Consider the following 15,770-nt stretch of genomic DNA (forward strand, 5'->3'; position numbering starts at 1 on the left):
AAGTACCAGGTCACCTTCCAACCCCTCGGTGTCCTGCAGTTCAGTTCAGCCACAGAGACAAACTCTGCAGGTCGGAAAGTGTGGGCTGCGCTGTGGGAACACACAAGTCCCATCTCTGCTTGTCCCCTGGCCGCTAGCGACCCCCTCCCCTCTGGCTGCAGGAGGGAGAGTTTTAAACAGTTACAAACAGTGGAATCGATGAGGTTGGCATGGATGGGGCAGCACCTCCGTGTAGAGGAAGTTACGGAGCTGGGGGGCCAGAGAGCACGGGGGCTCTGAGGAGGTACGCTGAGATCCCCAAGGCCGTGAGAAGCGTTTGGTTCCTGGCCCTTCGCTGGAGGGAAAGAGGCCACAGTGATAGATGGTTTCTGTAGGAAGCAGGACCGAGAAGGCAGGAATGGAGTGCTGGCGACGGAAGGTACCTTAGAGGCCCGGCGCGGGTGGTGACCACCTCTGGCCGCTGTGTGAGTCCTCGGGACTAAAGATGTACAGTGCAGCGTCGGCACGTGTGTGATAGAGCAAGCCCTGGAAGGAGGCGCGAAACCCCGAGAAAGGGTGAACGGACAGGAGGGAAGCCCCAGATTATAGCATTGAAAGAGGCAGCGGGAAAAGCTGGGACTTCTCAGCTTCTTCATCTGTAAAATGGTTGTTAAATAGGACCTCACTTGCCGAATTGTTGAGCTAAATGTATTACCAATGCAAAATGCCTATTTAGTACAGTGCCTGACATATAGCACAGGCTATATAATTATTTCCAATATATAAAAGGATAGTTAAGATCATATAAAAAAGAGACGCCAGTTAAGAGGGCTGAGAAAGGGCAGTCTCAGAGCGATAGAGATAGAGAGAGAGAGAGCAGGTCTCCAGGAGAGCAGAGTGGAGAGTGTTGACAACAGTGTCACATGGTGCAGAAGGTTCCCCTAAAGTGGACTGGTGAGGAGCCCCCACTCCGCTGGTGAGGGAGCCCTGTGTGTCCTCAGAGAGGTCACGCTAGGAGTGCAGTGTGGCAGAGGCCAGACTGCCTGGGGTCAGAGGAGAGGGCAGTGACCTCAGTTCAGAAATGGCAGGGCGAACACTTTCACTTCCTTCCACCCCACATGCCATAGCGTTGGTAGTGCAGGGATTTGTTCTGTTTGCATAAACAACAAACAAAGAAAAGGCGAGAGATGACAGCAAGGGAAATTTGGAAACTAAAAGCAGAGGGATGAGACCTCGTTGACTTAATTAATACAATTAAACACTGAAAGTGGGAGTTGCAATGGTGGGGTGCCTGGAAGCAAGCTGAGCTGCTCCACTGCACCCCAGAAAGGCCCGACTTGGAGACTTTAGGCATCTCTGAGAGGGGGTGAAAGTCAAGATGAAAACAGAAAGTCTGCATTAGAAGCAGGTAGACTCATTCTCTCCCTCATCCTGCCCCCACCCCAACCCCCTGGGCTGTGACTTTCCCCAGCCCTGCCCGGCAGAGTGACTGATCTCCTCCATGGGCAGGAGACTTGGGGTGGCGGGGTGAACCCCACAGTCCAAACAGGAGGGTGAGGGGAGATGCCCATGCCGAGTGGTGAGAGCCCAGCTCCCTTCTCCCACTTCTCCCAGGAGTTGCAGCCGAGTTGTCATCTGCTAAAGGAGAAGAGATGTTTTCCTCTGGATTAATGAGCATCCAAAACCCCCAAACACTAAAGATACTCACGGTCATGGTCATTTTAGGATGGCTCGTAATAGTATGAAGTAACTGTGACACTATCCTCCTATCACTTTACTTTATTATTACTTTTTATAACCTGACAAGGGATCGAACCTGTAACTTTGACTCATCGGGATAATGCTCCAACCAACTGAGCTACCTGGACAGGACACATATCCTTTTAAACTCAATCTAAATGTAGCCCAAAGTCAACTTCCCCTTAGCCAGATTCCAAAAATGCCTACAGCAACTCCAAAACCGCTCCCTCGCAAGGGGAACTGAAATAGAGGAGACTTCCCATTGGAAGGAGCCAGTCATCGTAGCCAATTATGTTAAAAGACCCTCCTTCGAATATCCAGCCACCACGTGGGCATGGTGCTTGTCCTTCCAGGCCTTGGAAGCAAGAGAGTCCGAAGTTTCCGAGACATTAGCTTCAACGTCGATTTGCTCTCTGACAAGAGCAATGACATTTTAGAAAACAAATTAATGTTTAATTTACCAATAAAAGTATGCTAACAGAAAGGAAAACATTAACTGAAGAGTGGAAAGATAAAGTGGAGAAATCCTCCAGAAATTAGGGGGGGCGGGGATAAAGATGTAGAAACTAAAAATAAATAGAAGGATATTAAAAAATCAGCCCAGATGGTCCATCGTCCACACAGCGGGAGTTCCAGAAGGCAGGACAGGAAACAGAGAAGAGGGCTTCTTGAAGAGATCATTGCAGGGGCCTCCCACACCGCAGGGGTCATCGTGCGTCTGGGCCAGCGACGGCGAGCCTTCTGAGCTCGGCGGGTCAGCGTTTTGAAAAACCCTAACTTAACTCTGGTGCCGTGTCACATATAGAAATTTTTTGATATTTGCAGCCATAGTAAAACAAAGATTTATATTTTTGAAATTTATTTTATATATTTAAATGCCATTTAACTGCTGGGGTCCAACCCCAGCAGGTCCAGGGGTCCCCAAAGGTGTGGACGGAGTCGGCGAAGAAGGAATGACACGGAGACAGCGTTCAGTTGATCAGCAGCCTAGCCAGGATCTCTAGCCAGGATCTCCAGCCAAGTTCTGTTCAGGATCTCCAGCGAAGTTCTGGTTAGGATCTCCAGCCAGGTTCTGTAGCCATGTTCCCTCGCTAGGTTCTCCAGCCAAGTTCTATCCAGGTTCTCCAGCCAGGTTCAGTCACCAGGTTCTAGTCAGGTTCTCCTGCCATGTTCTATCCGGGTCCTGTAGCCAGGTTCTGTCTCTAGGTTCTTCAGTCAGGTTCTCTCGCCAGTTTCTGTCCAGGATCTTTTGCCATGTTCTCTCCAGCGAAGTTCTTCTGTCTCTAGGTTGTGTGTAGGTTCTGTGTGTAGGTTCTGTGTCTAGGTTCTGTCTAGGTTCTGTGTCCTGTTGTCTTGTTACATCTGTATTTATACCAGTTGATTCCAATCCTATCAATCTCTATTCCAAAGGTTAGGGCGTTTCTTATCTCCATTCCAGGGAGTAAAGATTATGTAGCTTAAGCATGATTGTTCATAGTTAAAGTGATTAATTACCCGCCTGGCACTTAGTTAAGGGGTTTTATTCCCTCCCTAACTTCAGGGGAAAATCCCTACCTGGGGAAATAACCTTTCTCAGAGAGGTGACCTTGGTTAAAACACATAGTGCCAAGAAGGTGAGCAAACATATTAAGAACAGTATGCCATATATGCCAGGTCCCTTGAAACAGCAAGGATGGACCGGCTCCCGGCATTTAACAAAGAAAAATCAACCAAAAAAAATGAGTTCGCGTGTCACCTCTGACACGCGTGTCATAGCTTCGCCATCACTGGTCTAGGACAAAGCTCAGAAATCGAGGCGTCTGCTAGTACAGTTCAGTCCTTCAGCATGGTGGGCATAGAAGGTTCTAGAAACACCCAGAGGAGAAAGAAGTAGCTGTAGGTGAAGTTCTGGAGTAAGAACAGCTCTGGGCTTTTCATCAGCGGCACCAGAAATCAAAAGACAAGGCAGCGACGCCTTCGGAGTTCCCAGGGAAAGTTACAACCTACAACTCTATACTCAGCCAAATTATTAGTCAAGTGTAAACACTGAATTTTTAAAATATCAGACAGGCATCGATTTAGAAAGTTTATAACACAAGCAGGTTTTTGAAAGGATAAGTGATTAATGCCTCTTTAACATGGCAGAAAATCCATAGTACTGTTTAAAATGCTAATCGGGAAGTGGAGACTTGAAACACTGGCTGTAGGGATTTGCAAGTCACCATCCATAGGACTTCAACGTGGTCGGGAGGCTCAGGGGACCAGACTGCCTCCGAGGACTGTGTTCTGCCTTACAAGTTTTGCACTGTTTGTTTTTAAACCATGTGCCTGTCTTAATTTGATTAAAAATAATTTAATTTGAAAGTCACAAAGGCAGTGAGTAGAAAGATGGACAGTGGATAGAGGTGGTGGAGGGTGAAGAATTTCCTCTGTCCTGTGGAAGATGCTTTATACACACGCAGCTCTTTATTCCTCCCCACGGCGTGAGAGGGAAATGGCATTGTGCCACTGGAGAGATGAGGAAATCGAGGCTCAAGGCAGTTCCAAGACCTTGCTCAGAGTCGCGCCGCTGGAAACGGGCTGTGCTCAGGCTGACCCCAAGTCTGTTGTCCCGACCACATAGTTTTGAATGTTGGCAAGGAAGAGAAGAAAGAGAGATTCTCTTAGAACCTAGTATAAGAAAAGGCAGTGAGTTTTTGATAGAGGAAATACACAGATATTGACATGAGTTGAAGGTAGAGAGTCACCAGAGGCCAAAAATTGAAAATATGAGAGAGAGCAGGAATAACTGAGCTGAGTCTTAGGAAGGTGGGCAGGGGCGGAGCACAGCGACATGGGAAGAGCTTGCCCAGGGCGGGAGACACTGTGGAGGGCGGTGAGCGGGGAAGCTGTTATTGAGCTGGAACTTCGGGAGGAGGGAATGGTAGGGTGATAATGGTTCTCCAGAAGCAGGAGGCTAGTGAGGCTATGCATACAGGAGAAGGGGAGGGGAGCCTGGGCTCTAACCTGGGATTGTGGGGAGTAGAGTTAGCAAATAGCACAGCTCTCCCGCCCGGCTGGTGTGGCTCAGTGGTTGAGTGCCCACCCAGGAACTGAGAGGTCACTGGTTTGATTCCAGGTCAGAGCCCACGCCTGGGTTGCAGGCTGGATCCCCAGTAGGGGGTGCAGGAGGCGGCCGATCAGTGATGTGTCACTCTCATTGATGTTTCTATCTCTCTGTCCTTCTCCCTTCCATTCTCTCTCAAAATCAGTAAAGGAAAAAACATTTAAAAAGTATCGCTCTTCTAGTTAAATTTAAATTAACAAGTCATTGTTTTTTTGTTTTGTTTTTTAGCATATGTCCCAAACGGCGCATGGTATTTTCTCTGGAGAGCCTCACAGAGACACACGGAAGCATGCATAAAGAACAGCAACGCTGCTTTGAAATCCGAGATTTGGAGTGGGGCTATCCCAGAGTGACATGGTCATCAGGCTGTCGAGGTGCCATGGGAAGTAAGGTAGGAATACTGGGCGTGGCTTCCAGGCAGCAGCGGAAGGAGAGCTGGGCGAGGAGCGGCCAGGGGATGGCTTGAGGATGAGATTCTTAGGGCCTCTCCTGAGAGTCCTGGGAAGAGGCATGTGTGGGAACCGGAGACGGGGAATTGGCAGGGAAGCCATTGCTGCAGATAGCTCTGCTTCCCTTCTCCTTCTGCCTGGTGGTCATCTGTATTTTACATCCCGTCAGTGTGGATTAAGGGCGAGCATCGCTAAGTAATCATGTGCGAGGTTGAAACACGGGGTCAGTATCAGTAACCTGGTCCTCACCAGCCGTGCTCACAGGAGAAGGACCGACTCCGCGCTGCCATCTTCCACAGGTGTGAGGTTCCACGTGGGAGTCTGCAGTGGTGGTTAAGGACCCTTAGCCCGTCCATGGTCGGTCACAGCCCACGTTCACCAAGCGGCTTCATATGCCTGGGCTTGGTTTCCTGGTTTGTAAAATTAGCACAAGAATAGCACTTAACTTGAGGGCCATTGTGAAGATCATATAAGTTAGTATGTGTCACACTTGGAATCTGGAATACAAATACTGAAAGTATTACAGGTAGATGAGAGGTTTTTATAAAAAGGCACAGTCTGCAAGACATTCATGGGGTTGGGACTGGATAAGTGGGCAGAGCACAGAGGACTTTCAGGGCAGTGAAAATACTCGTGATACCGTGCGATGGATACGTGTCAGTATACATTGGTCCAAACCCATAGGCTGCACAGCAACCTCAAGAGGGAACCCCGAGGTAAGCCATGGACTTGGGTGATAATGACGCCCGCCATGTTCCGCGCCGCCCCCTGGTGGTCAGCGCATGTCATAGCCAGCGGTCAAACTCCCTGTGGAACAATTGGCATTTGGGGCCTTTATGATATAAGATAGGTAAGTCCTCAGCCCCAATCAGAGGCGTCTGAGAGTCCCTGCTGTTTCCAGGCTGTGCGCACTGTGAGGCTGTTGAACTTGTGGGTAGGCGTTTGGTGATTGACAGGGTTTCAGACAGCTGTGAATTAACCGACACTTGGCGTCTTCTTTTGCAAACTCATAAGATTCCATAAGCCAGGGGTCTGTTGTTTATTCACCAAGCCTCCTTCTGAGTCATTCAGGTACAGGGCGTGTCTGATTGAAACTGCAGAGCGGAGACCTTCTGCATTCACATCTGCAGGGGTGGGAAGCGGTGTGGCAGGCGCTGGGTGGGACGGGCCTTGCAGCAGGGCGCCCTGCGCCCCGTCACACAGCTGAGCTGACCAAGGCACCTCTCAGTCTCAAGTTCAGAGGTGGCAGCTGAGAGCTAGGAAAGAGTGGGCGAGCTGTGAACCCTGAGGTTTGGGGGCGCCTCCCAAGTAGAAGGGAAGCGAAGGGCGCCGGCCCCCAGCTGGGCAGCAGCAGGCCCTGCGGGGTTAGGGCTGGGCCCTTCCCCTTGGAACTTCCTGAGCTGCCCGAGCTTTAGAAAACATCGCGGGCCGGGCAGCTGCCCACCTCCTCAGAGGCCTCTCGCCGCTGGCCAGAATCTGGGGCACGCAGCCTGCCTGGGCGCCCAGCTGAGGGAGGGGAACCCCCACAGCACCTCGCCAGACGCTGGCCCTTTTCACCCTGCGCCCCGGGAAAGCCACTTTCTGCCCCTCAGACCGCAAGTTTCGAGGCTGCAGCGGGATGGGTGGGTGTGGAGGTGGGGAGAAGGGGAGGAACATCCGGCATCCCCCTCCAGGGCCCCTCGCTCCCCAGGCCTCGCAGCCCCATCGCCAGATCGCCGGCTCCTGTTTCCCCGCCCCCGCGCAGCAGCCGGGGCGCCCGGCCACAACCTCGGACGGATCCCCGAGGACGGCCTGGGCAGGAGATCAGGGAGGTGGCTGCCCGACAGTCCTCTGCCCCCTCGGGCTTTCAGGAGGAAAGTTCCCAGAGGCCCTCTGCCGCCTCCCCTCCCGAGCTGGGCGGTGGTGCGATTTATAGAGTCCGGGGGCACCAGGCTCCGCCCCTCTGTCGTCGGGTGTCGGGTGGGAAGGCTCTATCAGCTTCTGCCCCAGATCTTTCCTGGACAGAGAGTCTCAGCAGCCCAGATCCGATCCGGAGCCGCGGCCGGCGCGGGGAGGGCGTGGGAGCTCGGGCTGCCTCTCCCCGCCTCTTCCTCAGAGGTGCTGGCCCGCGGCAGAGGGCTGGCCCATGGAGTATGCGGCTGCGGAGGGAGGGGACCCCGACTCCGCAAGTTTCTGCGTGGCGCTGCCAGCCTCAGGCAGAGCAAGATGACGGGCGCGCGGCGCGGACCCAGAGCTCCCCGAACGCCACTCCGTCCCGCCTGAGCGAGGTAGGGCGCGGGCCGGGCCGGGCGTCCCAAACGCGCTGTCAGACCCGGAGGAAGCAGAACAAAAACTTTCCAAGCGCCCATCTCCGGGCGCTGGAAACAGGCATCTCGGGGCCACGGAGGAGCCCGCCGCCGGGCTGCGCTCGGGCGCTAGTGATTCCTTGGAAAGGGGTCAAGTTCCAACTGTAGAACCGGCTCGTGTGGGAGGTGGTGGAAGCTGCCGGGGGTCGGAGGGGAAGGGGTGAAGGCGCTTATTTTTGGAAAAGCTAGAAACAAAGAGTATTGAGGTGGGGTGGGGGTGGGGTTAGGGCTTACGCCTGCACCGCGGGCGGGCGCGGAGAGTGGGGGGACCCTGGGGCTCTGGGGCCCGCAGCCTCTCCTGCCCCAGGACGGGTGGGAGCCCTCTCGCCTCAGTTACTCCGCTTTTATCTGGTTGCCGCGCTGCCTCGCAACACTTAACTTACAGGTAGACTTCTGCTAACCGGGCCACGCTGCGTTCCCCGCACACTTTCTAGACTCTGAGCAGGCGGCAAGGTGCCGGGGGAGGAGGTGAATAAAACCGCCGGTAGCGTAGCCGAGGGCCCGGCGCCCCTCCTGTGAGCGGCTGCAGGGCGGTTTGCACGCCCGGGCTGGGGCGGCACGCCTGCTATCAGGGGCCTGCGGGCTATTCCCACCCGAACTAGAAAAACTCCTTATGCAACTGAGGGCCACAGGGACCTCGGGGGCTTATTGCCATCTCACCGGCACCGCGAGAGGCTCTTGCATTGGCTCAGGAGAAAAAGAAGAAAGTTGCTTGACGGAGGCGCCCAGTTTCCCTGTTCATGCTGGGCCAGGGCAGGTTTGGCTGCCCTGCGGACCCTAGACACACCTCTCCCGAGGTCATTAATAGAGCCCCCAAACCCGACTGTCCCCCCAAAACCTGACTGTCCAGTGACTTTCCTGCCGGCCTGATTGCTCGTGGCCGCGAGGGGCGGCTCTGCTCTCAGGCTGGGCATCTCCACCCTCGTTTGGGTTTGGGTTTGGGTCTCCGAGGAGCCCCAAGAGCGAGAGCGTGTGAGCCCCCGCTGGGCGGTGACTGTTCTAGGCGCCGCCTGGGAACTGGCGGGGTGCGGGGGTGGGAATCAGAAGGTGGCGGTGGGGTTCGCTTCCCCACTGTTCCCATTTCCGTTGGAGTGAATGTGACCACGGGGAGAATTTTCGTCTTGTTGAGTCGGAGTTTTCAGTTGGGGCAATTTTTTGTTGTCCTTTCTCCCTCTCTTTCTTCCTCTCTTTCTTCCCTTCCTTCCTCTAAAAATTTTTTTTTGCAAGGGATGAGAGTTTGATTTTTTTTAATCCCTCTCTCTGCGCTCTCCCCACGTTTCCTTTAAAGAAATAAACAAAACGAGCAGGGCCTCGGCGAGAATGAGTTGTGCCTGTGGCTCTCCTGACTCTCTTTGTAACTCGTTTAAGGCTGCGGTTCCCGAGGCCCTGTCCAGCCCGGAGACGCGGAAAGCCGGGACCTCTGACTTCCAAGCTCTCCGCCTCCGCCGCGCCCTCCAGCGCCCTCTAGCGTCCGCCGGGGCAGCGCCGCCCGGGAAAGGCCCCGGACGCCGGGCGCGCCATGGGGTCCACCAGCAGCGCGCTCTCGGACTACTCCAACTATGACATCATCATCCGGCATTACAACTACACGGGGAAGCTGAATCTGGGCCAGGACAAGGACAGCGGCCTCAAGGTGACGTCCGCCGTGTTCATCCTCATCTGCTGCTGCATCATCCTGGAGAACATCTTCGTCTTGCTGACCATTTGGAAAACCAAGAAGTTCCACCGGCCCATGTACTACTTCATCGGCAACCTGGCCCTCTCGGACCTGCTGGCGGGGGTGGCCTACATCATGAACCTGCTCTTCTCCGGGGCCAACACCTACAAGCTGACGCCCGCGCAGTGGTTCCTGCGCGAGGGCAGCATGTTCGTGGCGCTGTCCGCGTCCGTGTTCAGCCTGCTGGCCATCGCCATCGAGCGCTACATCACCATGCTGAAGATGAAGCTGCACCACGAGAGCAGCAGCTCGCGCTCCTTCCTGCTCATCAGCGCCTGCTGGGTCATCTCGCTGGTGCTGGGCGGCCTGCCCATCATGGGCTGGAACTGCCTCGGCCTGCTGCCCAGCTGCTCCACGGTGCTGCCGCTCTACCACAAGCACTATATCCTCTTCTGCACCACCGTCTTCACCGTGCTGCTGCTCTCCATCGTCATCCTCTACTGCCGGATCTACTCGCTGGTGCGCACGCGCAGCCGCCGCCTGACCTTCCGCAAGAACGCGTCCAAGGCCAGCCGCAGCTCGGAGAAGTCGCTGGCGCTGCTCAAGACGGTGATCATCGTGCTGAGCGTCTTCATCGCCTGCTGGGCGCCGCTCTTCATCCTGCTGCTGCTGGACGTGGGCTGCAAGGTGAGGACCTGCGACATCCTCTTCAAGGCCGAGTACTTCCTGGTGCTGGCGGTGCTCAACTCGGGCACCAACCCCATCATCTACACGCTCACCAACAAGGAGATGCGCCGCGCCTTCATCCGCATCATGTCCTGCTGCCGGTGCCCCAGCACCGACACCCCCGGCAAGTTCAAGCGCCCCATCATCGCCGGCGTGGAGTTCAGCCGCAGCAAGTCCGACAACTCCTCGCACCCCCAGAAGGACGACGGGGACAACCCAGAAACCATCATGTCGTCTGGGAACGTCAACTCTTCTTCCTAAAACGGGAAGCAGCCAGCCCATGGGGAGTGTTCTTGCATGGTCACCCACCGCCCAGTGTTTGGAAAAACATCTCCGTGCCTGGTGCCTGGACTGCTGCCAGGGTGGAGCTGCCGGAGCCGGAGCCGGAGCCGGAGGGGGGGCGGGATGAGCGAAGGGCCCGTGACGCCGGGTGGGGTCGGAGGGTACAGTGAGTCCTGTGAACAATGCGCCGGGAAGGGTGGAGAGCGGTCCGCGGGCCTGGAGTCTGCTTCCTCTCCCTGAGCTTTGATTTTGCACTGAGCCAGAGGTTAGCATTGCCCAGCTCCCAAAGGGTTCGCTCGGCCCCTCCTCGAAGACCAAGGTCACCTTGAAGAGTGTCGCCTGGAGCTTTGAGGAGAAGGTGTTTTTTCACTTGAGTTTCCAGCCACGTGTGCACTTCTGCTTCTCTAGGGATGCTCCAGCCCCCACTCCACCCCCCCTTCCCCTGCGCAACCTCCTCGACATCCTCCGACTGGGCGTCATCAGAGCTGGGGTGGCCTGGTCCATTTCTCCAGCGTCTGTGGCTGGTGGGCTGTGTCCAGGAAGCAGACAAGGGGCTGGAGACGGTTCGGACATGGGAGGCAGTTTCATTTGCTGAGGCCAAAGTTTCCACGCAAGATGGATCCGTTGTTTTTGGAATTTGGTTGTAGTCACTTTGAGGTTTTTTGGTTTTTTTTACATCTTTACAATGGAATGCGTTACAGTATCCTGCCATTGTGCCTGAAATCTGCATGGGGAAGCCCAGCTTATCTAATGGTGTCAGCCAGGATCCTTCGTGTCCCAGGGGAAACAAAGGCCCCACAGAAGGAGAAAACCCGCCGCGGGGGCCAGGGAACTTTGTAAACCAGGAGGGATTTCCTAACGAATTGCCTAACAGATGCAACATCGGTCTTTGGCACTTTTGTTGATGTTTATTACTGAGTGTGTGTGAAGCATTTCAACCAATGGTTGTATCTTGTTGTGTTAAAAGTACTCTTCATGATGTTTGAATGTATTTGTTTCAGCATTTTATTGGATTTTCCTAACCTGTGTTAACACCATTGAATGTGTATTTCTTAAGAAAGTATCACCCTCTTATGCCCTTAAAGCATTACTTTAACTGGTAGGGAACCCAGAAGTTTCCAGTACAGCTGTTTTTTAATAGTTCATTGGGCATGTGTGTAAATGTTACAAAGAATAAAATGTATTGCTGTCTCTTTAGTGTGGTTTTCAGTGCAATTAAACCAAGAAATGTCCTTTTTTAAAAAAAAAATAGTATTTAATAGTTTTCTGACTTTTGTGGATCATTTTGCACATAGCTTTATCAACTTTTAAACATTAATAAACTGATTTTTTTAAAGATTCCTTTGTGAAGAGCATTTTAAAAATAATTAAAGACCTTCTATTTGACTCTGTGGCTCTTTAGAATCAAGGTCAGGGCAAATGTCTGTTATTGTTTTAGAAAACACTCTATCTTTTTCAGGAAGAGAAACTTCAATATGTTAACACCGAAGAGCAGTAAAGAATGAGATTAAAAAAAAAACCTGCCAGCCTGTAAATACATACCACATGGGAAGGAAACCTAATTGTTTGCGTTTTAAATTGCATTCATGCCAAACTAAACTAAGGCCAATATTCTTTCCCAAAACATGGGGTTTTAAAGAAGAAACACAGAGCAGTGTGGTTGTAAATCTAACTTAAATCATGAAACTCAATGGTCAGTTCAAATCCATCCACAAAAGCTTGGCTTTCTTCCAACATGCTGGGAAGTAGGGATATGAATATGGGAGATCATATCACATTACTTACATGTTCAGGATTGGTTTCTGTCTTGGTTTCTCCCCGTCTAACCTCTGAACAATATGGGACTCTGGTATCACTGAAGGAGCGAGTGGTAGGCTGAGTTGCAGACACCTTCTGTCTGAAAACGTTCAGTCCATAGTATCTGAAAGCTTTAACGTCCCTGGTTATTAATTTCTCCAACTATAAAGTGAGAGCAAGGGTACTTTACAAGCAAAACGGAATTCTTGTCCTCGTTAATGCTCGTTTTCATTGGGGATTCAATGTGAGTGTTTGTGTGTGTCTGGCCCCCCGGTGCTATTGTGACTTTCAGAATGTGTGCTTTCAAGTGTCATTGAGCCAGCACAGGACACAGTTGGGACGTGAAGATAAACCTCCCCTCCTCTCGTAGATGTCACGTCCGGGTGAAGTTCACTGTGGGAAACAGGAGTGTGTTCACTAAGGAAGCCTTGGGTCACAGCCTCCAGTTTCCTGAAGGAAATGCCAAAAAGGCTCCAAAGACAAAAGGCTGGCAACAGGCGGGAAGGTCTGTCCATCTGTCTGCCGAGGCGGAAGGAATGAGTTCATGGAACACTCACTTCCTAGGGCTCTGGACAGACCCCGAGTAATGGGAACGCAAGCCCACGCCGTGTTTCTGTGGGAGATGAAGTGGTCCCGCTCTGGGCCTTGTCTTTCTAAGCACAGCAGTGACTCCCTCCACCTGGGGGAGATGAGGTGGGGCAGCTGGCCCCAGGGTGTGTTTGTGGGGGGGGAGGGGGTGAAGAGGGAACTCAGGGAGGACAGCTTCACCTGCCCACTGGTGAGCCCTTAGCCAGTGATGAGAGGTGCTTGCTTTTTGGAGATCCAGGACAGTGCATCCCATTCTGAGAAAGCAGGACAGTCGTGGACTGCGGTTCCCTGGGCACACGTGCGGCAGACCCCCGGCCAAGAATCAATGGCTGCGATGAAGGAATCCTTGGTTGTATCCCAACGTGGATATCTGGTTTTAATTCAGTATATCCTGGAAACTGAGGATGGAGAAAACAACAAACTAACTAAACCTCAGTAACTATATGTTTATACTAAAATAAACATCCACCAAGTTTTGATTAAATCCCGTAGAGGTTTTCAAGAGGAGCAAGTCAGACCATCTGAGCAACACTTGACATATTCTTATAAAAACATACCACTGGCTCATAAATGTTAAGCAGAATTACAAAATGATGGCAAAAAATACTTTTTCCCCCCAGCAACATTGAGCCCAATCACAACATCACAGACATTCAAATAAGAATCTTCTTGTTTTCTAGTCTCATTATATGTAGAAAAGGTTCTTTAATAAAGGTGGATCCAGTATTACTAGAATTCAAATTTTTTTAGTAATGGGAATTTTGCATTCATGTTCATTAGATACTGGATTCTATTTTAGTAATAGCAACACTTTGGTTGTGATTTCTAGCATCTCCATTCCCTCCTCCTTCCCCCAATGCAAAAAGTCTTATAAAGATTTCAGCTGTGCTTTTTTTCAGATAGGATTAATCTCGGCCCGGGAAATGGCCGATGTTAACGAGGTGCCCGAGGCAGCACTCTGGTGGTACTTCTAGCCTATTCTGCACTTTGGATGATTTTGACTCTTTGCCCATCCACTCAATACATGACTGGGACCCCTCGTCTCTTCTAGGCGACTACAAGTGCAGCTCTGTTTGGGAGCTACTGCTCTGAAATAGTGACTTTAGAAAGATGATGGGCTCTTTGGGGGAAAGCCTATGAAGTGAGGACTTGCTGTTTAAGTAGATCTAAATATTAGCAATCCCATTTCAACTGAGAAGTCGGGGATAATGCTCGAGTGACAACATAAAACTATTCTGACTCTTTGATCTTCTAAAGAGTCACTGGCTCAAAAATTAATCTCCAGCTAGGAACCGTTGTTTACCCACGGTATTTGCAGCGCTGAGTTTCTATCATCTCTGTAATGTTGAGTTAGTCTTTTTTTAATCTTGTTTGCTCCACACTCAGCTGGAATGATGTTTGCCGAGGACACCTGACTGATTACCTCAAACTAGATGGATCTCATTTGTCTCCCAACTAATTAGGTCACAGTAGATAGGTCTATATTTTTCTCTAAATAAATCTTAAACATCTCGAGGAAGGCATCACAAATAACCAAAGAAACCTTTCCAGGATGTTTGATTCTCAGCCTGTGGACACCTTAAGATCTCAGTGACAGAAATCGTAATGAATTGCATCATCTCCCCCACCCTATCTTCCTGCCTTTTCGGTGTGTGCTTCACATGGTCCAGGGATGGGGACCCAAAACTTTCTTCTTCATCCACCATGGTCTTCACTGCCATACTGACCAACTAGGCCAGAGGCATCTCTCAGAACACCACGCAAGTGATGTCTACTTGAATTGTGAAAAGCCTTTCGATTGTCTACAACGACAAAGGATTGTTAACCAGTGGCCAAAGGAGCTAGGAGAGATGGGATGAATATAACACTGAGCGAGGGTTAGACCTGCGTTTAATTCCGTCTTGTCACAGTCCTTGACCCGAGCCAGGACCGAGGGCAGCCTTGGTTCTTGGTGAGACATCTCCCCTAACACACCGTGTCTTACTCACTGTGCTTTCTTCTTGGATTCGGACTTCCAAATGGTTCCTGTTTCCCCATGCGCTCTTCCTCATCCCTTTGAGGACTGAAGGGTTAAAAGTCAGATGTAGCTGTGTATAGTCAGCAGTGTGGACTGCAGATTGGAGCAGGCGTTGCGACATTTTGTTTATTGTGCCCGCCAGTCAGCTTCTGTGCTGATAGTGGGTAGACACCTCATGGTAAATTCATACTATTCAGCAGTTAAAAAGGAACGACTATGGCTGCTTGGCCTCCCTTGCATAAATCTCAAAACCATTAAGTTGCGCAAAAGAAGCCAGCCAGCCACCAAAGAGAACATACTGAATGGTTCAATTTATGTGAAATTCAAGAACAGAAGAAAGTCATCTGTAGAGATAGAAATCAGCAGAGTGGTTGTCTGTGGGAGGAGGGTAAGCTAGAAGGGAACGTGAGGGAATTTTCTTGATGCTTAGTAATGTTCTACATCTTTATTTTTTAAGATGTTGTTTACTTGGGTGGACTCATTGGTCTAAACTTATCCAACCATAGTCTTAAGATCTGTGAAATTTTTTTAAAAAATCAATATGGTAGACTTGTCAAACTGGACAACCGATGAGTCCAGGCTGCCTGTCACTACTTGAGCCAATTCAGCAGAGACAGGGTTGAATCGTATATGAGCATTTATTCCAATACTGCTGGCAGTGTGGGGGAGCAGTAGGTCACCCACAGAAGTCTGCTCTGCAGCCCCAATAAACCAGCTGCTTATATAGGGTAGGACAAGGATTATATGGGGAAGTAGGAGGCTGAGGTGGGGCTCCATTGTTTGGGCAACAAGGTTGTTAATCTTTCCCTGTTAAAATTCATTTCCTGCATGAGACTGGACCACATTCGAAGGTTGACTCCCAGGTCCCGAGGGTGTACAGCTCCCTGCCAGGTTAGAATGGTCTTCCGTTAACCAGAACAAGGCAATCGCGGTCCACAGAGCATGATTAATATTTCCCATAGCCATAGCTAGTCCCCAATATTCTGTTTTTGCCGTGAACACTTGCACTTTTGAGCATGCGGGCTATTTGGAACTTTCTCTGAGAAATTGTGGAACAAGGTTCCAAAGAGTTCAGTAGCATGGGACAGAAGCGCCCCAGTGCCCC

The 15,770-nt window shown here is 51.4% G+C and overlaps 1 protein-coding gene across 1 annotated transcript; it reads left to right on the forward strand.

Annotated features, from left to right (window-relative positions):
• Nucleotides 1-5,782: 5,782 nt before the first annotated feature.
• On the forward strand, nucleotides 5,783-11,601 carry S1PR1 (sphingosine-1-phosphate receptor 1). Its single transcript, XM_081112000.1, has 2 exons — nucleotides 5,783-7,520; nucleotides 8,967-11,601. Exon 2 carries the CDS (start codon nucleotides 9,118-9,120, stop codon nucleotides 10,240-10,242), a length of 1,125 nt encoding a protein of 374 aa, XP_080968126.1. The 5' UTR covers nucleotides 5,783-7,520; nucleotides 8,967-9,117; the 3' UTR covers nucleotides 10,243-11,601.
• The last annotated feature ends 4,169 nt before the right edge of the window (nucleotides 11,602-15,770 follow it).

The sequence above is a fragment of the Myotis nattereri genome (assembly GCF_964212035.1).
Source record: "Myotis nattereri genome assembly, chromosome: 18".
NCBI classification, from domain to species: domain Eukaryota; kingdom Metazoa; phylum Chordata; class Mammalia; order Chiroptera; family Vespertilionidae; genus Myotis; species Myotis nattereri.

What these genes read in the sequence shown, in the direction of transcription:
- S1PR1 (XM_081112000.1), top strand. Translation starts at nt 9,118, where the DNA reads ATGGGGTCCACCAGCAGCGCGCTCTCGGACTACTCCAACTATGACATC.